This window comes from Schistocerca cancellata, chromosome 5, assembly GCF_023864275.1.
Source record: "Schistocerca cancellata isolate TAMUIC-IGC-003103 chromosome 5, iqSchCanc2.1, whole genome shotgun sequence".
Classification (NCBI taxonomy): Eukaryota; Metazoa; Arthropoda; class Insecta; order Orthoptera; family Acrididae; genus Schistocerca; species Schistocerca cancellata.
This window is the reverse complement of record NC_064630.1, coordinates 546,342,339-546,368,087: the sequence shown is the minus strand read 5'-3', so window position 1 is coordinate 546,368,087 and position 25,749 is coordinate 546,342,339. Positions and strand designations below refer to the sequence as shown.

General features: G+C 40.7%; 1 protein-coding gene across 1 annotated transcript in view; it reads right to left on the bottom strand.

The window, feature by feature from the left end:
* Positions 1-25,749, bottom strand: part of LOC126188124 (splicing factor 45) — a 99,229-nt gene that overhangs the window by 54,162 nt on the left and 19,318 nt on the right. The window contains exons 6-7 of the mRNA XM_049929598.1: positions 16,305-16,575; positions 1,750-1,980 (exon numbers count right to left, since the gene is read on the bottom strand). Of these exons, the coding sequence (XP_049785555.1) occupies positions 1,750-1,980; positions 16,305-16,575 (502 nt within the window). The remainder of the gene's footprint in view (positions 1-1,749; positions 1,981-16,304; positions 16,576-25,749) is intronic.

The following is a 25,749-nucleotide window of genomic DNA, read 5'->3' as shown; positions in this document are numbered from 1 at the left end:
TAGGTCGAATGAATGACGATACAGCTACAGTAGTTTGGTTCGAGTCTTAACCTTAGCAGTTAAGCTTTACCAGGTAGCCATTGCTATGCGTCAGGTGCTCTGTCCGTATTTGTACGGGTACCCTTCCTTTTTCACTAGCTTCGTCTGGTTTGAATTGATTGCTTACTTTTCTTTGATCTGATAAGCGCCGTTTTCTTTGTTATAGGTGTTTACGTCACTCTAAGCTGAAAATGCATTACTGTACTGTGTCATGCATTGTTTGTCGCATTCTGATAGTGCGTGTTTAAGGCCTGTCGCGGCTTGCGGCATGGCTTGCTTTTGTGCACACTACTGCCACTTACAATAAAAAAAAAAGAGAGGAATCGTCTCATTAGCGAAACAGTGGCAAGAGACTGCAATTTGTTGTTACTTACACTGCTGCTTTCTTTGATAATGATCAACAAGAACCAAATAATACACTGCGTATGATAGAAGATGTTCTGAACGAGAGTTTAGCGAAAATTTTTCTCTGTTTGAAAATCTTTGCAGACACCTCTTTAGTACATTACATTCTGCACAGAAATTAGAGTCATCTTAGATTTAAAAATCTAGTCAATTGCTGTGCTTCATTTCTGACTGTATAAGGCATAAGAATAATACGAATATAAACATGACATGATACGTATATTCTTCCGCGTTTGCTGTTGTCTCACTCTAGTTTCGTAGTTTATTAGGCAGACAGGATTTAAATGAGAGAGCAGCAAACACATAACAATATATGGCAAAATGTTTATATTCTTATTATTCTTATGGTGAAGAGAATACTGCATGTGATTCACAATTCATAGAAGTTCCTATTAGCAACCATCTCTTCTCACAGGTAGGAAAAAATTCATAACGTAGAGTTGGCCATATTGACAAACATCCCAAACAGTCTTGCCAGTCGGATTTTCGTAGTACATTGAAATGCTGCTACATTCGAAGATGAACAATACGGAATTTGTATTTACTTCGTTGGATAATGTATGAAAATGCAGTGGTCGAAACTCGGGGCGGAGAAAAAAAGCTTGTCTTCCACCCTTTTTTTTTAATTTATTTACTGACGCAGAGGATTTAGTGCCAGTATTTATCTTTGTGCCTACAAAGTATGCCTGTGTAGCGCTACATATATTCGACGGCATAAGTTAGTTGTGGCGGCACCCACCAACATTTTTCAGAACTTCTGCTTGCTTTGCACTCGATTCTAAGCCGCAGGCGGTTTTTTGGATCACAAAAACTGGAAAAAAAGTGCGGCTTAGATTTGAGTAAATACGGTAACTAAATTCTGAAGTATCACAATAACTATGAGGAATAATACAAAGATAGTTCGTTTATCATCAAGTAACTTTGAGAAATTCTATTAAATGAAATAATTATCCTCATAATACCTTGGGCAAGAGTTAGTTTCAGCATACAACCTAAATAAATGCACTGTTCAACATAATTCTGTGACTGTGTGGTGAAAAACATGAGCAGTAGTGAACTGGCTGCAAGGTACAAAAAACATTGCATCACTTGGCTATTTTACTTAAATTTAACAATTAATCACACTTCTTTTAAAGAAATGGCCCTAAGACTCAGTGATGCAAACTAATTGAAATCACACAATGTAATAAACAATACTACTGTTGCAGTACAAGAGTTATTGCAACCTGATCAAAACTGCTCATGCGACTTCAAGAAAGACATGATACCTCACTAAGTGGTAACTACAGCATACTGATAGCATACCCTGAGCAGCACAACTTTTGCTGGGCTCTTCATGATTTCTGTAATAGATGGCTCAGGCTTTGGCTGGCCCTGTGGTGCTGACTGAGAAGCAGAAGATGGTGAGCCTGCAGATGGTGGAGGTGGTGGCATTATTTCTTTTTCACTTATTATACGGCCCCCTCGTTTACTAGTTTTCTCAACTTGTAAAGCCATAGAGATGCCTTGTTCTTGTTTTCCAAGGCCTTGACCTTCCTGGAAAAAGAAACAGAAGATGGTAATGTGTCTGTACGAGTAGACTCATGATTATTTATAGAATGGTACTACCACATTCAAAACAGCTTCAAACATTTGATTACTTTACAAATCCATTACTAGGATAAATATTTGACTCCATGTAAAAGAGACAAAGTTTAAGAAAGGTATGAAATTATGCTTAACGTCTGCTGTGAGTCACCAAATGCTGGTTGAATACAGTGTTGGTAATTTGTGCTCCATTCACAGCAAACAGTAGTTTTTCACGCATTTCAATGTTTATGACCTCTTATCTCCTGAACTAAGTGTCCTAGAATGACACAATTTTACATGTACACTCAGTGATATATGTAGATATGTCTGCAAAGTATGTTGCAAATAGAGCTGTTAGTAAATAAGTTACAAATTAAACTATGGAAAATCCGAGATTGAATGTAACAATATTAGCGAAGGAAAGTTGCTACTCACCATATAGCGGAGACGCTGAGTTGCGATAGGCACATCAAAAAGATTCACACAATTATAGCTTTCGGCCATTAAGGCCTTTGTCGACAATACACACACACACACACACACACACACACACACAAAACGCAACTTGCACACACGTCTGCAGTCTCAGATAACTGAAACCACACTGCGAGCAGCAACACCAGTGCATGTTGGGAGTGGCGACTGGATGAGGGTAAGGCGGAGGCTAGTGTGGGAAGGGGGGGGGGGGAAGGGATAGTATGGTGGGGTTGGTGGACAGTGAAGTGCTGCAGTTTACACGGAGGGCAGGAGGGGGGGGGGAGTAAGTAGCGGAAAGGAGAAAAATAAAAAGAAATTTAAAAAATTGGGTGTGGCGGTGAAATGACGGCTGTGTAGTGCTGGAATGGGAACAAGGATGGGGTTGGACGGGTGAGGACAGTGACTAATGAAGGTTGAAACCAGGAAGGTTACGGGAAAGTAGGATGTATTGCAGGAAAAGTTCCCACCAACTCAATCCGAAAAGCTGGTGTTGGTGGGAAGGATCCATGTGGCACAGGCTGTGAAGAAAGTCATTAAGGTGAGGGATATCATGTTTGGCAGCGTGTTCAGCAACAGGGTGGTCCACTTGTTTTTTGTCCACAGTTTGTCGGTGGCCATTCATGTGGACAGACAGCTTGTTGGGTGTCATGCCTACATAGAATGCAGCACAGTGGTTGCAGCTTAGCTTGTAAATCACATGACTGGTTTCACAGGTAGCCTTGCCTTTGATGGGATAGGTGATGTTAGTGACCAGACTGGAGTAGATGATGGTAGGAGGATGTTTGGGTCAGGTCTTGCATCTAGGTCTATTACAGGGATATGAGCCATGAGGTAAGGGGTTGGGAGCAGGGGTTGTGTAGGGATGGACGAGTATATTATGTAGGTTTGGTGGATAGCAGAATACTGCTATTGAACAGGTGGGAAGGATAGGGACAGGACATTCCTCATTTCAGGGCACGGCGAGGGGCAATCGAAACCCTGGCAGAAAAGGTAATTCGGTTGGTCCAGTCTCGGGTGGTACTGAGTTACGAGGGGAATGCTCCTCTGTGGCTGGGCTGTGGGACTTTGGGAGGTGGTGGGAGACTGGAAAGATAAGGCACGGGAGATTTGTTTTTGTACAACGATGGGAGGATAATTAGGCTCAGTGAAGGCTTCAGTGAGACCCTCGGTATATTTTGGGAGGGACTGCTCGTCACTGCTGATGCGACAGCCACTGGTAGCTAGGCTGCATGGAAAGGTCTTCTTGGTATGGAATGGGTGGCAGCTGTCAAAGTGGAGGTATTGCTGGTGGTTAGTAGGTTTGATATGGATGGAGGTACTGATGTAGCCATCTCTCAGGTGGAGGTCAACATCCAGGAAGGTGACTTGTTGGGTTGAGTAGAACCAGGTGAGGCAAATGGGGGAGAAGTTGTTGAGGTTCTGGAGGAATGTGGATAGGGTTTCCTCCATAGAATTTGTTGAGGTTCTGCAGGACACCCTATCCACATTCCACATATACAGACACAGGCAGACATATGATTCCTTACCCTCTCCCTTAAAACCCACATCCTTTCGTCTTTCTCTCTCCTTCCCTCTTTCCTGATGAAGCAACCTTGGGATGCGAAAGCTTGAAAAACACACACACACACACACACACACACACACACACACACACACAACGGCCCTAATGGCCGAAAGCCATAATTGTGTGAATCTTTTATTGTGCCTATCGTGACTCAGCATCTCCGCTACATGGTGAGCAGCAAATCAGCAATTTTCCTTCTCTAATAAGTTACAAATTAAAATGTCATGCCTGATGCTGAGGTTTGGCTGCATGAATAGCGAAAATGCTCACAATAATTTTTTTCCTTTGTTGTTTTGTGAGGGGTGTCAGTGAGAGAAAGATCTGTAGAGTTTTGAAATTACGTGTAAAGTTTATTGGGAGTCTCTCAGAGCTCTCATTCTCAAATACTGGATAAAGCAAGTTGCATACCAGCACACTGTCTTATGCAGCCTCAAGACAAACACACCTCTTCTAACTGCAACAGTTGTTCTTATTGTGTTGAACTTTTAACATAAGATGAGTAGATTATGACAGTATTTTAAATTTTTAAATTTGGTCAATAATTATACAAAATTTTGAAAAATAAATTTTTCTTGCCACCGGAAGCTGTCAGATAATTGAAACTGTTACTGTGCCCCCCTTTCCGGGATAATCACTTAGTTTTACAGGAGGTAGTTCATAACTTCACAGCACTTCATAAATCAACAGACAGTGGACAACATAATGAAATATTTCACACTGGTAGGACAATTATTACCATAACACAAAGTTGCACAAAAACATTTGAGATGAATCCAGAATAGCTAAAAGTAAAATTTATACCATTATTCACTAACTGGTTCACTGATACACTGTACCACCTAGGAGGAGGAAACAACCTTTTTCTCTCTAACACAACACTCACTGCATAAGACAGAGCTTATCTGATTACTCTCACTATGGAAGCTGATGAAGTTTATTATCTATTTCTTCGAATCAAAACAGTTATATCCATGCATAATGCTGGATCAAGACTTTCAAACACACATCCTTTTTAAGAAACAACAGGTGCACCACAGAATGTTCAAGCCCAGGTTTTTTATTTAATAATTGGCAGTGAAGGCAACTTTACGAGTAAGAATAAGAGCAAAATGCAAATATTAGAGCCCAAATCTTTACAGCTATCCCTGTGAGACTGACATAAGAAATCAACAAGTTTATATGTTCTACAGGCCCATAGCTTTATCTACAACACCACATATTTATCTACATTCTTACTCTGCTAACCAGTGTGAAGTGCATGACAGAGGGTACTTCTCAAGAACCATAAACAAGGATTTCTTCCTGTTCCATTCAAGTACAGTGTAAATGAAGAATACTGTTTTAAATGTCTCTATGCATGCTGCAATTATTCTAATATTACCTTCATGTTCCATAAGGGTACAATATGTAGGAGGCTGCAGTACATTGCTCACTTAATACTGGTTCTTGAAATTTGTGAGTAGGCTATCACAAAACATAGTTTGATAGTGTTTATCTTCAACCATTGGTCAGTTTAGATTTTTCAACATATCAATGATACTCTCCCATGGGTCATAAAAACCTGTGATCATGTGGGCTGTCCTCCTTTGCATAATTTCAATATCTCCCTTTAGTTCTATACAATATGGATTCCGTACCCTTGAGCAATATTCTAGGATGGGGTGATGAGTGTTTTATAACAGATTTTTTTGTTGACTGACTGCATTTTCATAATATCCTACCAATGAAATAGACTGCCACCTGCTCTATCACAACTGATCCTATGTGATTGTTCCATTTACTATACCCACAAATAGTTACAGCCAGGTATTTCTAGGAATTGATTCATTCCCACTGCGACTCAATTATATTTCAGATATGGACTACTATGTTTCTGTGTTTTGTGAAGTACCCAGTTTTACATACAGGACATTTAAAGTGATTCTCTTTCCAGCACTTTGAAATCTTACCACTAACTGAGTGAATTTTATGCAGTTTTATTTTTTGTTTTCAGATAGTTTACAAATAAATGCATCAGCTGCGAAGAGTACGAGGTTACTACTGTCTTCTAGTACAACAAGATACAGCATGAAGAGCAAGGGTTCTAATACATTTAACAGGGCATGCCTTCAATTATTTCTACATTCGGTAATGATTCTCCATTCAAGGTAACATGTTAAGTCCAATCTGCCACGAAAGTCACAATTCAATGACAAATTTTGTTTAATACTCCAGACATTTTCATTTGGTTGATGTGGCATCGTGGCAATTGCTTTTTGTAAGTCAAGAAATACCGCATTCATACGACTGCCTTGATTCTTGCTTTACTTCCACCAGTGGACATTGTGATGGAGGCAAATGAGGTCGGATAGCTATTGCCGTGGAATAATGCAGACAGCTGCCATGGGGGCACACAAGACACGTTCTATGGGCAGATCATGTGATGGAAGTGTTTAACTGTCAGTGGTAGTATGCCAGGCAGGGCAGTTCTAATGCTAAGTTCAACTACCGCAGGCTCCGCCTTACGTCTCGTGTCATTTCTGTGCATTCTGTCATCAGCCACCCACACATGCCGCCTGATGTGTTTATCCCTGAGCACGGTTTTGAACTTTCTGCTTCTCGCAGACTGACTCGCACAGCGCACAGCTGGGGGGGGAGGGGGGGGGAGTATTTTTCTCGCATCAACTTGCGTGCTGCATACTTGCAGATACTGTAGGTACAGTTTCTTTAAATTTCTTGGTACTCAACACACCCTTCGTGCTTAACCAGTTCAACTGCTTGCATTTTGAGATCTCCTCTATGCCGGGAATTTATCAATGATATTTGAAACAGTTGATTCAGGACACTCCCTGTCATGTAAACTATTTTGATGACATCTGGGTGACAGGTTCGACACAAGAGAAGCATTTACCAAACCTAAAGTCAGTTATCCAGTGCCTTCTGGAGAATGGCCTCTGTTCCAAGCTGAAAAGTGCAGTTTTTTCCTCCACAAGGATGCATTTTTTGGCACATCTGCTGAGCAAAGGTGGCCTCATCCCTACGGATGACGATGTCAAACCCATCAGCAACATGCCAGTGTCCCGGAACCTGAAGGTGCTCCAGTCTTTTTTATGCAAGAGTTCATATTATGTTAAGTTCATTCCCCAGATCATTCACATCTGCCATCCTCTTAATCGCTTTCTCTAAAAGGGCACGGAGTTTCTCTGGTCTGTGGAGTGTCAACAGACTTTTCAGTCCCTCAAGCAGTATTTGTGCTTTTCTCCCTGTTTGGCTTCTTTCACACTGGGTAAACCTTTAACCCTGGCCTGTTACATCCTAGTATGGCATTGGCGCAACTCTGTCCCTTCAGAAATGAGATGGCACTGAGCAGCACATCACTCACACATCAAAGACTTTTCCACAGACCAGCTTAATTATTCTCAGATGAAAAAGGAGGCATTAGCTATCATTTTTGGAACTAACAAGTTTCACGTTTACCTGTAGGGGGCGAAGTTCCTACTGGTCACCAACCACATGCCACTGATTTCCTTATCAGTTCTTGTTCTGAGCTGCCAGACAGTACTGCCCACCAGTTGCAGAGATAGGCACTTTTTCTCAGTAATTATTCTTATGATATAGGTTACCGATTCATCTCTCAGACCACAAATGCGGATGCGCTTCTGCGGCTTCCGGTGGGGCTTGCTCCAGAGTTCGATCAGCAGGAGGCTCTAGTGTTCATCTTGGATGATAGCTGGTAGCAAACCTTGTTGGATTTTCCATTACAGCAAGAGAGGTTGTGAATCACCACAGCGGATGATCCACTGTTCTGAAAAACCATTACGGCTATCCGGTTGGGTTTCCAGGTCAGGTCTCCTACATGAGTGAGTGCACGATGTCCAGCTGGTCCTTCTGCTTGGCACAGAGGAGCAAAGCTGTTGGGTGGTCATTCCCTCAGCATTGCATCCTTGCATACTCCAGCTACTGCATGCTTCGCACTGCGGTATGAAGGCTTTAGCGTAACATCGTATATACTTGCCAGCAATCAACTGTGACATCAAACATCAAGTGTGGGCTTATAGGGCCTGCGAGCAGAACTAGGCTGCACTACCAAGCCAGATTTCCCCTTGGCCAATCCTGGATCACACATCCATGTCGATTCCGCTGTTTGGTTTTTGGGCAGCATGAGGTTGTTGTTGGTCAATGCCTTGTACAATTCCCAGAACGGCCCCAAGTTGTTCTCCACACTATAGACTGCTATTGTTTGAGTGTTATTGGTCAGTATTGCTACTGAGGGATCTCCCATGACCCTCATGTCTGCTAATGGCTGGCAGTTTGTGTCACAGGAGTCTGAAGAGTTTTGCATTTGAAATTGCATCCAGCATTTGAGGACTGTCCTGTTTCACTCGGCCTCTAACTTGGAGGTGGAGTGCTTAATGTGTACGTTCAAGACCCAAATGAAGAAGTCCATTTCTGCCTCTTCCCACGACAATGTGTTGTGAAGTTTTCTGGCTATGAACTCAATGACACTATTCAAGAGGCGCAATGCAGTGAAACGGTTGCATGGGCACCACCGATGGGGTCTCCTAGATTTGTTGCAACCTGAGTCACATACCTCGGTCCACTGTGGCCCCACTGCATTTTCCTCCTGAGACTGCCATTTGGGCCTGGTCTTTTAGCAGGCAGCAAGGGTGGCTGCTGAAGTCATGATCGGCCATAAAGATAGGCAGTTGTTTGTGGTGGATATCAGTTGGGAGCAGTAACCCATCACGGCTGTTGGGCCGTTACTGCTACACTCTCCCAGTCACCTGGCAGGGGCTCTCGCAACATTGTTCCGAGGGCAGGCTCCCTCCCACTTGCTGTGTCGTGCTTCCACATTGTGGTCCCCCTTCACCCTCGGCAATCCTCCGCTTCACCTGCAACCTTCGACCCTGGTGATGCTTCATCCCTTGTTTACCAATGCGGAGTCCATGGATTCTGACCTGCCCTCCACCACACCCCTTGCCTCCTCTCCCCTCTAGCCGGGAGATGTGGCCTGGCTCCAACCACTGCCAGTGGACAAGCTGCAGCCACAGCCTCTGCACCTTTTCACACCTCTTGTGGAGCCATCATTGTCGGCATTGTTTCCTTCAGAGGTCGGTACGTTACTGGAGTCTCCAACGCTCTCTCCGGTTTAGTGCTTGAATTTATGGCCCAACCTCGGTAATTTTAGGCCTTATGTGGCCTTCTCAAGGAAAGGGATTTAGTATCCCTGCCAGCAGACATAGCAATAAGAGGCAGATGAGCTGACATGGGGGACACGTGACGCATCATATGGGAAGACCACCGATCAAATTGTTTACCAGTTAGTGGCAGTAAGCTGGGTGGGGCAGTTCTAACACCAAGTTCAACTGTCGTGGACATCGTGTTACGCATTGTGCCATTTCTGTGTATTCAGTCATCAGCCACCCATGCCTGCCACATGCTATTCTTATGCCTGAATACAGCTCTAAGCAGTTTCAGACTTTCTGCTTCCCATAGATTGACTCGCGTGCAGATTTTATTCCTCTGGTGGGGTGCTGGTCCCTAGCTTGTTATCAACCCACCGTGTGCCTGTACCGTACCTTGTGTGAACACTGTTGTTTAGCAGTGTTGTCATGCCTGTGAAGATACTGAACTTGGCTTTCAAGATGTCATGTCAGAAAAGTGTGTTGCAAGACCAGTGTTCACAGAATCTCACTTGATTGGAATACAGGAGACCGTTCTGATCAAAATACCTCATTATGATTGTGCTTAGAATGTGTTCTAAGATTCTACAATAAATGAATGTCAATATTAGTCTTATGGATCACATCTGCTAACCTTCTTGTAGACGGGTGTGACCTGTGTTTTTTTCCAAATACAGGACGCAGTTTTTGTTAGATGGACCAATCGCATATTATAGTTATAAGAGGGTTTAACTTAGCTGCAAATTCTGTATAAAATGAAATAAGGATTCCACCAGGAATTGAGTCTTTTTCAACTTTATTAACTTCTGCTGTTATCTCAATGCCACTGACAGTAATATCTATATCTCTCATCTTTACTGCCCTCAATTTTAGTTCCTGTATCCTTCACACGTGTCTGGACACTAATTTTGGTACCACTGACAGATTTTAAATAGTTCAGAATTTCGTAGGGTTTGGTACGGTCTTCCATTAAGATCCTGGTACAATGGTCAACCTTTTGACAGGAATACATATTTCATTTAACATATTTCTATCTGCAGCTCTGTGCCTTGTTTTCCATTTACTGTGCAGAATTGTTTTGACCACAGAAGCTTTTCTGGTATAGCAGCTTCTTGCATGTTTGTCAGGCTTGCAGCCAGACCCTAAAAAAAGAAATTGACATACTATTTTGGCATTCAACTGGGCAGTCAACCTCAGATGCAATGCTGAACTGCTGAAAAGCAGAGTGCACATGCAGTGCCACTTGTGATGAATGATGGGAGGGGAGATATATAACAATTGAGACAACTGCCAGATCTGCTTTTGATGTAATACCTGTTAAATGGGGTGGTTCCACTTTTGCTTAAAGGAAACTCATGGTCTCAGTTAATGAGATTACCTCTTAATGTAATCCCTATTGTTTCCTTAAGGACACTACTCCAATACCACTGATGCAACAGCAGCTACTAATGTGTCAGCACATTTCCTACAGTGACCCTCAACTGAACAGTGCGCAAGTAGTATAGGTTTCCTGTTTTGTTGAAATCTTGTGTGGCAACAGTGTTCTGTGCATCTATCATGGACCATACGAACTGCATGGCCTACATCAAGCTTTTCTCCCAGAACGTGGAATTTTGTATCCGACAGGCTTCCTTTGTCCAAAGTCATCCAGCCATCCAGTGCTCTGGTCTTGACAAGTAGATGGAATGAAGTACTGATGTTAGGTCTCTTCAAAATTCTCCAAATTTTAGAGGACACACTCCAAGCACAAGGAAGGAAATTAACTGTTTTACATCCATCTTCCTGTGCTTTTCAGAATAATCCGAACTTCACAGGTGTCTCACTGCCATCTTCAATGCTGACAACTTGCCAGAAGATATTCCTTGTATCACTGCTGAAAACAGAAAACATAAATATGAAACTAGCTCCAGAGACGGATCACAACAACGAAGAGGGCATCACCAAAGCAGGTGTACAGTCAGCAGGCATAAACACAGAGCTGATTACAAAAGTTGCTGATGACAATATGAAGGGTGACTCCAAGCTGGCAATAGTTGCTGTACTATCAGAACACAGCCGATATTCACATGCCATGCTAGTGACACCATATGATCTGAGCAGTTTGGCTAGTACAGGGCTGTATACAACGCTTGCCAGAATCAGCTACAGGCACTCCATGTTTGGTACTCACCATGCTCCATCTTTCTCAAGTTTCCTGCACACTCATTTACTTCTTTGTGATGTGGACTCTGCTTGCACATTAATCTACGAGAAATTGCTTACAGATTAATCTTTGGGCTAATGAACAACTGCTGTGCATTGGACTCTGCTTATGGACAAACTGTCTAACTTACAAGTGAATGCTGCCTATTGACTCTGCTCCGGCTCACTGCCAGACACTGTATACAGTTGTACTGTGTACCATGGCCAGTGTGCAACACATACTCGCTGAAATAGAGAAAAACTGAACACCTAAAGTCTATCTTCAAACATAATGCCTACTCTGATTAGTGGATTTGCACATTATGGCATTCGGACCATCACTAAAAGTACAGGAAAATGGATGTAGAACAGTTGCTTTCTTTAAACAATGGAATATCCAGGATGGAATGTAAGAATATTATGGAAACGACAGTTGCTACTCACCATATAGCAGAGATGGTGAGTCGCAGATAGGCATGGCAGCCTCGCTTCAGCTGCCACAGACTATGATCATGTAGTGTGAATTGCATTTCCGTGAGAGAGAGAGAGAGAGAGAGAGAGAGAGAGAGAGAGAGAGAGAGAGAGAGTCTTTTTGACAAAGGCCTTGTTCACCGAAAGATTATTGCATGATGATTTTCTTTTCTTTTCTTTTTTTTTTTTTTTTTCTTTTTTTCTTTTTTCCCCTGCGATTCAGCATCTTTGCTGTATGGTGAGTAGCAACTATCCTTTTCATTATATAGTTGCCTTCCTTACTTAAACTGAGTGTGTGTGTCCCCCAAAAGTGAGAGAATTTTAAGATGACTTTGTTTTGTCAACTACCCAAGATCAGTGAGATATTAGGCTCTGTTAAGGATGATTTGGGACTAAATGAGCCTGGCATGGACAGATTTCTTTTTCAAGTGAGAAAGCTTATAGCCTAGGATAGGTGTACAGAACACTGTCGCCACAGAAAACCTCAACAACAAGAAAATTCTGTATACAGCACTGTTTCACAAAGGAGCACAGTACGAATGCTAAAACATTATATCAGTTTGATTTTTAGGATCTTGCTGCAAACCTGAAAAACATATCAGTCACTGTTTCATTAGATTTTTTTGTTTTCCAGAGACTGTATGCCATGGAGAGCTCTACCACCACAAACTGTTCCACCAGGTGCACATCTATCCAGTGCTTGGTCAGCTATCCTAAATTTGAACCAAAGTTCCTCAACAGATTCCTAGCCCTAGCCTTGCTTTTGTGTCCATTTGCACTACAACTACCATAGAAATTTTTGTGCCTGCTGTTCCAGGCCTTTTTAAGTTATGTTCAATTCCCAGTTTCATGCAACATACTTTAACATGTATACAGGGATGTGCAACACACTTCATATAGATACACAGCTGAAATATGCTTTATGACCACTTGTTTATACTGGGTGTGTATGGAGAAAAAAAGATTTCCCCCAGAATGTCTGGTTACAAATACACTTTTTTCCCAGGTGAAAATACACCATACATTTTTTCTGCGCTAAGTGACAATATACTTTCCCTCAAAGCTGTAAAACTTGTCAATCCCTCAAATGGTGAAGGTTTTATATACCCGCATGGAACTTCCCGGTGCTATAGAAATGAAACTCAACAAAAAAACAATGTGTTTTGGAAAGATCTTTGATGCATGGCAACATCTACATTGCACGTTTTTGAATTGTGGAAGTATATACAGGAACCCTACCAAATACAGCGACAGGACTTCCACAAAATACAGCATGGCCCTTCTGAAGCAATGAAATCAAGATTGTGATGCACTTTTGTCAGCAAGTCATAGTTCAAGTCGCGTTATCTTGCCAGCCAATGACAGCAGATATTCAGAGCATAAGACACATGATGCAGTAAGTCAATAGCAACATCACTCTCAAGTAGCACAAACACACAAATAGGAGAAGTTAATAATTTAAATTAATATATATCGACCATAGCTACAAGAAAAGCTACCGTATTTACTCGAATCTAAGCCGCACTTTTTTTTTCGGTTTTTGTAATCCAAAAAACCGCCTGCGGCTTAGAATCGAGTGCAAAGCAAGCGGAAGTTCTGAAAAATGTTGGTAGGTGCCGCCACAACTAACTTCTGCCGTCGAATATATGTAGCGCTACAAGGGGATGCTTTGTAGGCACAGAGATAAATACTGGCGCCAAAATCTCTGCGTCAGTAAATAAATTTAAAAAAAAAAAAAAAAGTGGAAGACGAGCCTTTTTCTCCGCCCCGAGTTTCGACCACTGCATTTTCGTACATTATCCAACGAAGTAAATACAAATTCCGTATTGTTCATCTTCGAATGTAGCAGAATTTCAATGTACTACGAAAATCCGGCTGGCCAGACTGTTTGGGATGTTTGTCAATATGGCCAACTCTATGTGTTGAATTTTTTACTACCTGTGAGAAGAGGTGGTTGCTAATAGGAACCTGACGAAATGTGAATCACATGCAGTATTCTCTTCACCATAAGAATAATATGAATGTAAACATTATGCCACGTATTCTTTCGTGTTTGCTGCTATTTCATTTAAATCCTATCTGCCTAATAAACTACGAAACTAGAGTGAGACAACAGCAAACGCGGAAGAATATACGTATCCTGTCATGTTTACATTCGTATTTTTCTTATGCCTAATAGTGATACAGTCAGAAATTAAGCACGGCAACTGATTAGATTTTTAAATCTAAGACGACTAATTCCTGTGCAGAATTTGACGTACTAGAGAAGCGGCCGCAAAGATTTTCAAACGGAGAAAAATTTTCGCCTAACTCTCGTTCAGAACATATTCTATCATATGCAGTCTATTATTTGGTTCTTGTTGATCATTATCAAAGAAAGCAGTGTAAGTAACAACAAATAGCAGACTCTTGTCATTGTTTCGCTAGTGAGACGATACCTCTCTTTTCTTTTTTTTTAATTGTAAACGGCGGTAGCGCGCACAAAAGCAAGCCATGCCGCGCGCGGCGACAGGCCGTAAACACGCACTATCAGAATGAGACAAACAATGCATGACACAGTACAGTAATGCATTTTCAGCTCAGAGTGACGTTAACACCTATAACAAAGAAAACGGCACTTATCAGATCAAAGCAAAATAAGCAATCGATTCAAACCAGACGAAGCACGTGAAAAGGAAGGGTACCCGTATAAATACGGACGGAGCGCCTGACGTATAGCAATGGCTACCTGGTAAAACTTAACTGTTAAGCTTACGACTCGAACCAAACTCCTGTAGCTGTATCGTCATTCATTCGACCTAAATTGTGTCTCGTATTACAATGGACCAACTTTGTTTTGATTTGGAGGTGCGGCCTAAAACTTTTCTCTCCCCTTGAATTTCGAGTCTCAAATTTCAGGTGCGGCTTAGATTCGGGAATTTTTTTTCCTCGATTCCGAGTCTCATTTTTCGGGTGCGGCTTAGATTCGAGTGCGTCTTAGATTCGAGTAAATACGGTATGCTTTTCGCATGCAATATTGGTCGTCAAAAATTTTTCCCCCTGAGGGTGCATTTAGGCAGGGTCCTAAGAACACAGCTTAAATTGTAGCAGCTGAATATTTCTGACAAGCACAATTATAAATTTCATTGTTGTGCACTGAACATTTCATGGGTTACTTGGATGAACGCATGTTCCACCAAGCACTTCGACTTTTCCATAGAGAAATAAATTAATGTGCAATTTCTCAAGAAGTCACGTCTCACTTTTTTTTTTTTAAGAATAATTATATTTTTGCCATTACCATAGCAAAATTTGTAATCCATGAAAGAACTAAAATAAATATGAAAAACTAATCTTGAAACACGGTCCTTTTTAGCGTGTTTTACTTTTTAAGATATATCAAACACAAATGTGCCAGTAAAATATTAAACAATGACATAAACGATTGCTCTTCTGGAACGAACACTTTTCTAGTGACTGGCCCTCAGCATTAAGTTTTGAATGAGAGTCTAACACTCTGTGATTTCAGAAATTCACTGCACATTCTCACATGTAAATAATTCATCTTGCATAAAAGGAAAGTTAATTTGAAAGTAACATTTCTCAAACCACGATTAACAGTATTTTACCGTGACCTGTTAGAATACAAACTGTTGTGACATTACGCTCATTGAAACGAGGTCCACGAAAAAAACACAGTGAAAGTAGTTTGTTGCCATGAAGTACTGCACAATCTTTGAAACATTTTGCTGCTGGTAGATGCTTGTGTGTGCACTGTTTTGTTATTGTAAATGGCACATTTTCTTTGCAGCTGAAATTTTATTTAGGTGTTATTCTCTCATTTATGTTTAATTGCTGCAGTATTATTCTGCAGTAGCAGGCAAAAGTAGAATTCTTTGTTAGAGTTATTCTGTTCTTACCAGTCAAAATTAAAAAAAAATCTGACTGAAAATTAAAATAATGAAAAATTCACAGGTTTTTCCTGAGTTTATCCTGGATGAAAAAATTCTTGGTTTTTCCCAGACTTCCCAGGGACTATACACCCTGTTATATCCAGCAAGGGAAAACACCACTTATCTTTTTCAATCTGGTTTGTGGCAGGGTTGTGGTGGGTACAAATTGGACTGCACCCAGAGTTCTTTCTACTGTAGTACAGAGATTGGCATTTACAGCTGATTCAACATTAACATAATTGCAATAAGGCATTCCAATGGCATCACAAGATCATTATGATTCTTATGTGTGACTTCGCGCATGTGCTATTGTGTGTGTGTGTGTGTGTGTGTGTGTGTGTGTGTGTGTGTGTGCGGTGTGGGGACTGTATACACAAAATGCAAAATGGAAAGGGCTGTATACTTATGCAGCATCTATTGCCTACGATCCTCATTTTGAGAGTTTCAAACAGTAACCAGAGTATAACACAATATATCTCAAACTAATTTTACATGACTGCTTACTTTGAAACCATATTTGGCCATAATTTTGGCTGCAACGGAACCTCCAAATGACAATCCATATTTTTCACCAGAAACTTGTGGTAGCTTCTGTCCATCTGCCCCAGGAGGTGCAGCAGGAGCTGGGCTTGGTTCCTGAAGAGAGGGAGGAGGAGCAATGGCAACACCTCCTACGCGTGGTGTGGTTGGCTTCTCCTCTTCTTCTTCATCACTGTCTCTGCGTCCAGCAAAACCAGTCGTCTGCTTTGATCTTCTCTCATCAGAATTATCATACCTGTAAAAAATGAACAGAACTCAGTTTCAAACACATGCATTGTCAAACATTTTCCTTAATCTGGTGAATAATTTAATAGCTGCCATCCATAAACACATAAAATGGCAAGAGGTAGGTTAAGTTTAATAAGTAAAGAACAACAGAAATTTAGGCCATCTTCTCCTACACCCCATATCTTTATCTGAAAGAACCCCTGCCCCCAATGTAAATATGTGCTACCAAAACTTGTAATTCTTTGCTAAGCAATCCTTTTCAATTCTTCAAAATTTGATGGCAAATTGCCATAAAGTTTAACAAGATCACTGATTTCATAGAATGAGTTTTCTAGAGTGTCAGGCTGAATATCCATCACATTAATTTGTACATTATTCAGTATGTCCTCAATATCACATGAGTTAAGTGTTTGCAAAAACCTACAGTTTACCAGAAACCATCATGAAGTCACAAACATCTCTCACTGAACTGGTTTTATAGCAGCATTAAAATGCATTTCATTTTATCATTTTTCTAATGAAAATTTACCCAGCTTCCTAGACAGTTTTTCACAATTTGAGAAATGGTCCAATGTTTTCTCATCAATATGTTTCACGAAGAGCTTGTTTTCTGTTTGGAAGGCCTTTACATCTGTGTGCATGTAAGATATTAATTTGTTTTTCCTTTAACCCTCATAGTCAGCATATTTAACTCATTAGTTAAATCTGTCAAAAATCCAAGTTCTATCAACCACTGAAGATCTTTAAGCTCTGGAACACATTTGCCTTTTTCTATCACAAATATGACGACTCCAAATGATTAGCCCTTTATTTATAAAATAGTCATGGGCCATAAGGAGAAGACACGTGGGTCTGCGGCTTGCTGTCTGCAGCTCTAGAGACTTTCTTAATACGTCATATGTTAGCATTAGAGAACATAAAGTTTGACTGACTGGGAAGCACTTCAATACAAACCACTCTCTCTGCACAGGCACACACCATCAGTTCACTCACAGAAGGCACAACATGTGGTAGAATGAAGAAAGCACCACATTAGGGAAATAGATATGTCCATGTGTAAGCCAAATGTCAATGTCAGTGAGTAACATAGTCCAACTCAGTGTCCAAAAAACAGCCAAATATTGCAAGTGTTCCATGGCAGTCCTTAAAACTGCCAAAGTTGTTTACCAACATGAACTGGTGCTGATAGATGTATGACTCCACACTGCACCTAGCAACCTTACTGGATATATGCATAATTGTATTGACTGATCCATGGATCTGTCTGGCAGGATTACAACAGTAAATGCATAAAACTACTTGTAGAAAATGTAGATGACAGACAGAGAGTTGCTAGGAAAATCCTAAGGAAATGAAATAAAATATGAATTTGTAACTGTTGCTCATCAGTCTGGTGCCATTACCAGACAGGATAGACTTGGTCATATGAATAAGAGTTTGTTTAGTTGCAGAGTCAATTAGTAAGAGCGAGAACATAATGAACACTGGTGCTACAAGAGAGGCATTTTGTTCCACACAGAGGTTTGTTTACAGATAAAATATCAAGAACTCATATTTCAAGAAACGTCCAGCAACTTCCCTTCCACACACATGCAAAATGACGATGCTGGTAAATCACAGCAATTCTCATATGTAGCAGTATCAGTCGTCGTTCTTCCTTCATATGTAGCAGCTGTTATTCTTTGATAAACATCAACATGGTTATGCATATATTAAAATAGCAACAGGAGACTAATAGCAGCTATTTAATGAAACTGGAGCAGTAATTCAAAAACAGAAGTATTTTATTAATCATTTATTTAATTTTTTGTTGTTTACAGAAATTTGAGGAATGACTGAACTGTAATGCCTCTGCCTTCATTAATTGGGTTTGGATGGGAATATTTTAATAAATCAAATGCAGAAATAATTCTTAGGATGCGATCTTTAATTACCAATAATCATTTTTCCACATAATCATCAGCCAATTGGATACATTTCTGCCAACGATGAACAACTTTTTTGAAGCCGTCATGGAAGAAGTCGACACTCTGTTTCCGCAAGCACAGTCTCACTGTTCTCTCAATGTCTTAATCAGAAGTATAATGATGTTCCAGCAAATCGTCTTCCATTATCAGGAACAGATGGCAGTCAGACGGTTCTAAATCTGGACTGTATGGAGGAAGCCGTGTGGTGGTAAGGTTCAGTCTCTGAAGTTCTGCTGTGGTGGCATGCGAAGTGTGTGGTTTGGCATTGTCATGCTGCAGGAAAACGTTTCCCTTTCCCTTTTGGACCCTTGTTAGCCATCATTTCAGAGTTCGCAGTGTTGTGATGTAACGCTCTGAATTTATTGTTGTTACACGATCAAGGAAATCAACATGGATAACAACATCTGCATTCCAGAACACTGTGGCCATGATTTTTCCAGCTGAGGGCTACGTCTTGAATTTCTTTTTCTGGGGCAAGTCTTTGTGTCGATATCCCATAGACTGACATTTCATCTCTGGGTCATAATGGTGTACCCACGTATCGTCTCCTGTCACAACTGAATGGAGAAAGGCGTCATCTTCATTCTTGTAATGCGAGAGGAGTTCCTGGCAAATTTCAAGTCTAAGTGCTTTCATATCAGGGGTCAGCATCCGGGGTACCCATCATGCACAGGTCTTCCGATAGCCAAGCAAAGCAATAATGTGATCCACACGTTCTTGTGAAATGCTGACTGTGTTTTCAGTTTCTTTCTGAGTGATATGACGATCGTCCTGAATCGATCTGTCAACATTTTGCTTGTGAAACTCAGTGGTTACTGTCACAGGACGTCCAACTCCTTGTTTGTCACACAGGTCAGATGTTCCCGTCTCAACATCTTTAAACTTACTGGATTTGTGCTAAGGGGGAGGGGAGAGGGGGGGGGGGTGGAGAATTCTCCATATTGAAGAATGCCTCTTCCATGCAACACATGAAAAGGGGGTCTTATGACAGGAACCTGCTGACCCAAAAGAAGTCTTCCCGGTTTGTTTGTAGGTCTGGCCCTCAAAGAAGAAGTGGTTATGGGGAAGGGGGAAGCTGGTTAGGGTGACAATAAATGAGGTTTTCAAAAGATTTTCAGGAAGCAGTTGGGAGGGGTAGCGTTCTAGGACTGTGAGGATAAGGGATGTTAGTGCAAAGCAAGGTCACAAAGATTGTCCAGGTGGGAAGGGGGAAGGGGATGAATTTGATACATTCCAAGAAGTGGTTGGTATCTTTTATGTAATATGGGAAGCTCTGTATGATGAGTTGGAGATGAAGATCAACCAGGCCTGAGATCTGTTCTGTGGGAGCTTTACAGTCATCTACTATGGGGTGGCTGGATATTGTATTTTGTGACGTATTTATAGACAATTTGGATGCATAGATCAGAAAGGATAAGGAGTTCTAGTGAAGCAGCTGTGAATCCTTGTTAGAAGCCAACGTTTTACAGACTTTCTGTATTGCAGTCTGGTTGGAGGGAATGGAGTCATGAGGAACACTTTTATATGTCGAAGTGCCCAAGGGCTGACGATACAACTCTGTAACATATATCTCATGGTCAAGTATAAAAGTAGCGGAGACTTTATCTGCAGGAAAAACGATGATAGTGTGTCTGCTTTCAGTTCATGGGTAGTTCGAGACACAGTTTGCGTAAGATTTGGTGTTCTGGTCCCCCCCCCCCCCCCCCCCCTCAAGGAAGAACTGAGAAGCAGTGCTAGAAGTGAGGAATTCCTGAAATATTTGGATAGGATGTTTTGGGGGAGAGAAGGAGGGTCCCTTTGGGATTTGGGTTAGATCTGTTCTGGACAGGGTTCAATGGGCACTACATTGATTGTGGGTTAGGATTGTGTGGTGAAATGTCTTCCAGTTGATGTTACGGGTGGATGAGAGGAAATCTTTATCTAGGACACTGTGACTGAAATTGAATGTGGAACAGAAGGTTAGCCCTTCGGCTCAAGATCAGCGATGGGTCTGAATGAGAAGTTAAGGAATGAATGAGGGCTGTAGCTGTGAGATGTTGGAGTTTCATTAAGGTTATGATTGTGCTTAGGGATGTGGGGGAGAGGGGGGGGGGGGGGCAGATATGCCAGGATTGGGTCGGCATGTAAGGAGCCAGGCACATCTTGCTGGCTAGGAAGATGGTGAGCAGTTGGTGCAGTGCTAATGATGGAAGATGTGAGAGAGGAAAATATGTGTGTGTGTGTGTGTGTGTGTGTAGGCGGGGGACACCATTTTTGAGATATTCAACAGACTGCACAGTTTCTTTAGGTGGTATGAGGCATACTGTTCAAGTTTGTGGCTCATTTCATGGACCTTATATTGAGTGTGCTGGCACATCCAGGGGTTGGGGATTCTAGACAGCTGTTGAGAGTGGTGGTTAGCAAAGACAGTGCACAAGTGTTGGTCAAGGACAAGGTGCTTACAGGCTTAGGAATGCTTAGTCTTGAATTTAAGGAGGGACTGGTGGAAGGGTGTTTTGCAAATAGAGAAGGGTACATTTAACATGAGGCCTTTGGGAGCAAAACCAAAGGTTACGTAAGACTGGAGGAAAGATATGAAGAATGGTTCTTTGGCTACGGCAAGAGCAAGTTTGCAGGAGGAATGTAGGTATTGAAGTATAGGGTTAATGAATATGATGAGAATGAGGAAAAGATGACTCAGGAAGAAATAAATATATTGTAACAAAAGGATACTTGCGCTACATCGTCATTGATGTTGCCTGCCTGCACTAATGAACGCCAGTAACATGTATTTGGTACATGTATTTTGGAATGTAGTAGAAATCCGGATTTTTTTTCATTGTTCCCTCGTTTCTTATCGTTTCTTTGGTGTGCCCTTAAGGGGACCACACCCTGCCTATCTAATCCATGTTAATTTAGGCAAGTATTTGACCCATTTCTGAAAAAAACTATTTGATGCAGGACCTTGATATTTTTACTGTATGTTACATGATGATAATAGAGTCAACTGCACTAAAATCTACTTCATCCATTTTATAGTTTTTAAGAAATACTTTTTTAAATTTATTAACAAAAAATATTAATTTTTTCCAGCAGAAAATATTTTTTGTGAACTTCCTAATGAGGGAATATTAATGAATGTAGTACCAGAGACGGCTTTTTATGTTATGCAGAGCCTCTGAAAATTTCATTCGTTCATCTATGATAGTTTCTGATATAATGGGGCATATGTACTGAAAATTTTAGTTTGCAGGAAATTGACTTAAAGAAAAAATCTTTCGAAATTTGTTACTTACAGTTAATTAAAACTGTCCTGCTGCCCTTCTTTGGCCTCTAGCAGGTCTTCCAGCTTCTTTTTCACCTTCCTGGATGTTTGTCTTGCTTTCTTGGCCATATTAGATGCAGACCTGTCTGCATCGGCTATCTTCATTTTATCGCAATGTTGCAGCTCAGTGATCATATTTTCACCAGGATTAATTTCCAGCTTTTTCAGTACCTAACACTTTCCAATATTACCACAAATGAATGTAATAACAGCACCATGAACTCCTAGTTTCATTGTATGCATGCCTATAAATACAGTTTTAGGAAGCGGTTCCACATTATGCTGTTGAAACATTCATTTGGGTTCTGTGTCTGCCCATGCAGACATTTCCTTAAAAGGTCAGGATGAGCCAAGTCTCTGAAAATAGCTTTAATTGCTGTAATAACAGCAGGAAGAGAATGCTGGTGAGAATAAGATTCTCCAGTTGCCTGAGCTCTATTGTATTTGCACCACGAATTTTTCTTCTGATGGACACAATCCATGACATGGCTTATCATCAGTAGAGGACTCGTGGAAGAATATGGCTTAAACATCTCTCTTCATTGCCTCCAGATTTTCTTTATTTCTCCTAATTTCCTGCCCAAAGTATACCTGCAAGTTTTCTATTTCAGTTTTAGTTAACCAACCCTGTCCGGTCAACAATTTTCCATCTTCTAATTTTTTTTACTCTCATATCAGGAATTAATTTTTCGCAGCCTTGTTTCCAAACGTTTTTGAACATGGCTTACACATTCTATTTTGATAATAATGGCATCTCCATATGGCTTAGAGTTCCCCACATTGTTGTATGCCTTACTGTCACCATCACCCAAATATTTGGTGTACCGTACGCCCCTTGTTTCTACGGAGCGATGAAATATTTGTTGTACTCCATGAACTTCCATATCACCACCTGTTCCTCTAAAATTAGCCACACAGTTGTGATCTTTATGTTCATTGACTTTACAACATTTGCAATATTTAGACATTATCTCCACATCTAACACTTTACCAGTGTCTACACTTGTGACAGTCACTACTCCATTCAGAGAAGTATGTCCTCTTTTCTGCCAACTTCTATCAAGTGCAACTGCAATATTTGAACATCCATCATTTTCTTCCACTGCTTCCCTAGCAGCCAGTTTCATGCTTTCCTCACTGACCTCATACACAGCTTTGTCTAATATTGCAGTCAGTTTTTCAAATTTATTTGGTGGTTGATGTAAGTTCATCACTGACCAAAATGTCCTCCCTGCAGCCATGCCCTTGCCAATGGACCGTAAGGCATAAACTAATCTAGTATTGATTTCATAAGGGCCACTAGCATCTGGTTTTGAAGAACTCATAAATGAAATCACAGCTAAGCATTTAGTGCAAATTAAATCCAGAAATCACAGCTGAGCATTTAGTGCAAATTAAATCCAGAGCTATTGCTAGGCCTTTTCTCCGACTGGCACTCTCACAAATTTTCACACACTGTGACTCACCACACTCTCTAAATTGTACAAATTTAGAAATTACATCTGATAATATTCTCAAATTTATAATAATGTTACTGCACCCCTTGTCACTTACAGTTAATTCATTGTAACTCTCTTGAAATGGTGAGAGCTTCTTTGATGATGCATTTGTTGAATAATTACAATTAGAAACATTGTTGCCAGGCGATATAACATCTTGTACAGAAAGCCTTCTAACCTTGTTTCCTCTAAATTGTCATTTCTTTAAAATGCCTTATGTTTCTTCATCTTCAATAAACACAACAAAACACACATAAACAAGCACTGCAAATGTAAGTATAACAATTACTCGAAATACTTGAACAAAACTAACCGCGTGTTTGAAAGTGTGTTGTTTACAAACAGCACAAACAAAAGAATACCGACTGTTGCATTCCAATGATAGCCAACACACTCGGGAGAAAAAAAAAAGATCCCTAACGTGCAATGTAGGGGATATAAAGATCTAAGATACATGCAGAAAAGTGGGTGACAGAAAAGTGGGCGTGGTACATAAGCACACATGGTAGAAAAATGCTCTTTAAATGCTCAAAAATATTTTTTTTCAGCAAAATCCTTTTCAGAGTACTTAGATAGAATCTTAATCTATTGAAATATGATGAAAACCAAAAATCGATTTTTTTCAACCCGAACCACAGTGTGGTCCCCTTAAGCTTAAGACCCTGACGTTAATTTTTCAGCCTGAGGTTTCCTCTTTAACCTTACATTTGCTCTTGTTTGTGTGGGAGTACATAAGCCAATCTTCATTGTGGCTTATTGTCTTGCTCAACTGTACTGATTTTATCTGCATAGATGGCTATTGTTCTGTTTACTCCTGTTACCTATCCACTCAGTATGTTGAACCATGTCATGTGGGACATTCTAAATTTCTTACCATTTACAAATTGTTGAGGCTTTTTGTCTCTGCTCCTGAGCATCTGTGAACCAATGATTGTACTCGTCAGTTGTGTTCAATGATCAACATACTTCCTGAATTTATTCTTTGTTTTGCACCTGTTAACACATGTTGAATGTGTATGGGGAAATTGTTGACCATTGCTCCACCTCATTTGGCATCTGTCATAGACATAACTAAGTGATCCATCAATGTAGCAAACATTGTCAAATAATATAGACATGAGCTGAAGCAACTGTGTTTGATAATAGCTGTTAAAATTTTTAATGTTGATTACTGCTTGCACTGTGAAGGACCAGCAAGCATCAAGAATTTGCACTTGAACTTCTCACAAGTTATTGCACTTTGGGTTTCTGCTTCGATTTATACCAGTCACTCAGCAGCAGCACATGTCGCCCATCAACCCATTCTGTTCTTGGCTTGTCTACAGCTGAGGTTACTCAGAAAATACTGTATTTAAGACCACAGTTTGTCAGCAAACATGAGGTATTTGCCGAGACTTTCTGGCTGAAGCAACATAAAAAACAGAGAGCAGAACAGAAGAATTACACTGAATAAAATAATTCAGATTGCAGCAATAGACATAATTCTCATAGCACGGTGTTCTTAGAAGCTCACTCTAACCCCTATCCTCTATATTCGCAGCAGAAGCAATGTAACTGCAATTCTCACTATTGCCGGTACCCCATCCTCCTCACCCACAATGACAGATTTTAATATGTTGCTCTTTCACTTATTGTTCATTGTACTTTCCTTCACATGTTCAGTCTTTGATGCTTTCTGTGAAGTATCAACATAGGTGGAAACATGTCTTAACTTTTCATCATGTGCAGCACATATGAACAACTCTGTGGTCATTCACAGGGACTATCCAGGAAGCAGTCTCCATTTTCATGCAGTGTGGGAAGTAGGTCATTGTGCTTAGTGCTGCAATAGAGAGAAAGCCACATTGTTTCTTGTTTGTCTGTACATCCATCGAACATAAGTGTTCCAATTGAAAATCCCACCAAATAAGAAATCCTTTCTTTAATGTCGTATTTAGTGGCAAAAAATCTCAATTAATTGTCAGATATGTCCTGTGTAAATGAACTATGTGATCAGGGAATGTGGTGTTGTCAATGGTATAATTTGTTTAAGAATGTAAGGACAAATGTTCATGATGATGACAAGAGTGGCTGTCCATCTGTACTGAGCAACAAACTGATATAGAAAAATTCATAAAAAGCTGAAGTTTCAGTTGTCAGATAACTTTCTGCAGATTTCTGTGTGTGTTTTGCATGTTACTAAGCAATTAAGATACCACAAGTTCAGCACTCAATGGGTTCCAGTACTGTTCAGAGAACCACAAAACTTAACTAATGACCACTTCTCTGAACATTCTTTCCCGTTAGACTGCAGAATGAGAAGGCCTACTAAACAGAACTGAGACCAGTGACAAGACATGGGGTTTCGATGCTAATGCAAAGGAAAGCTGCATTCAATGGTCTGGGGTATTACCACCTCACCCAACAAACTA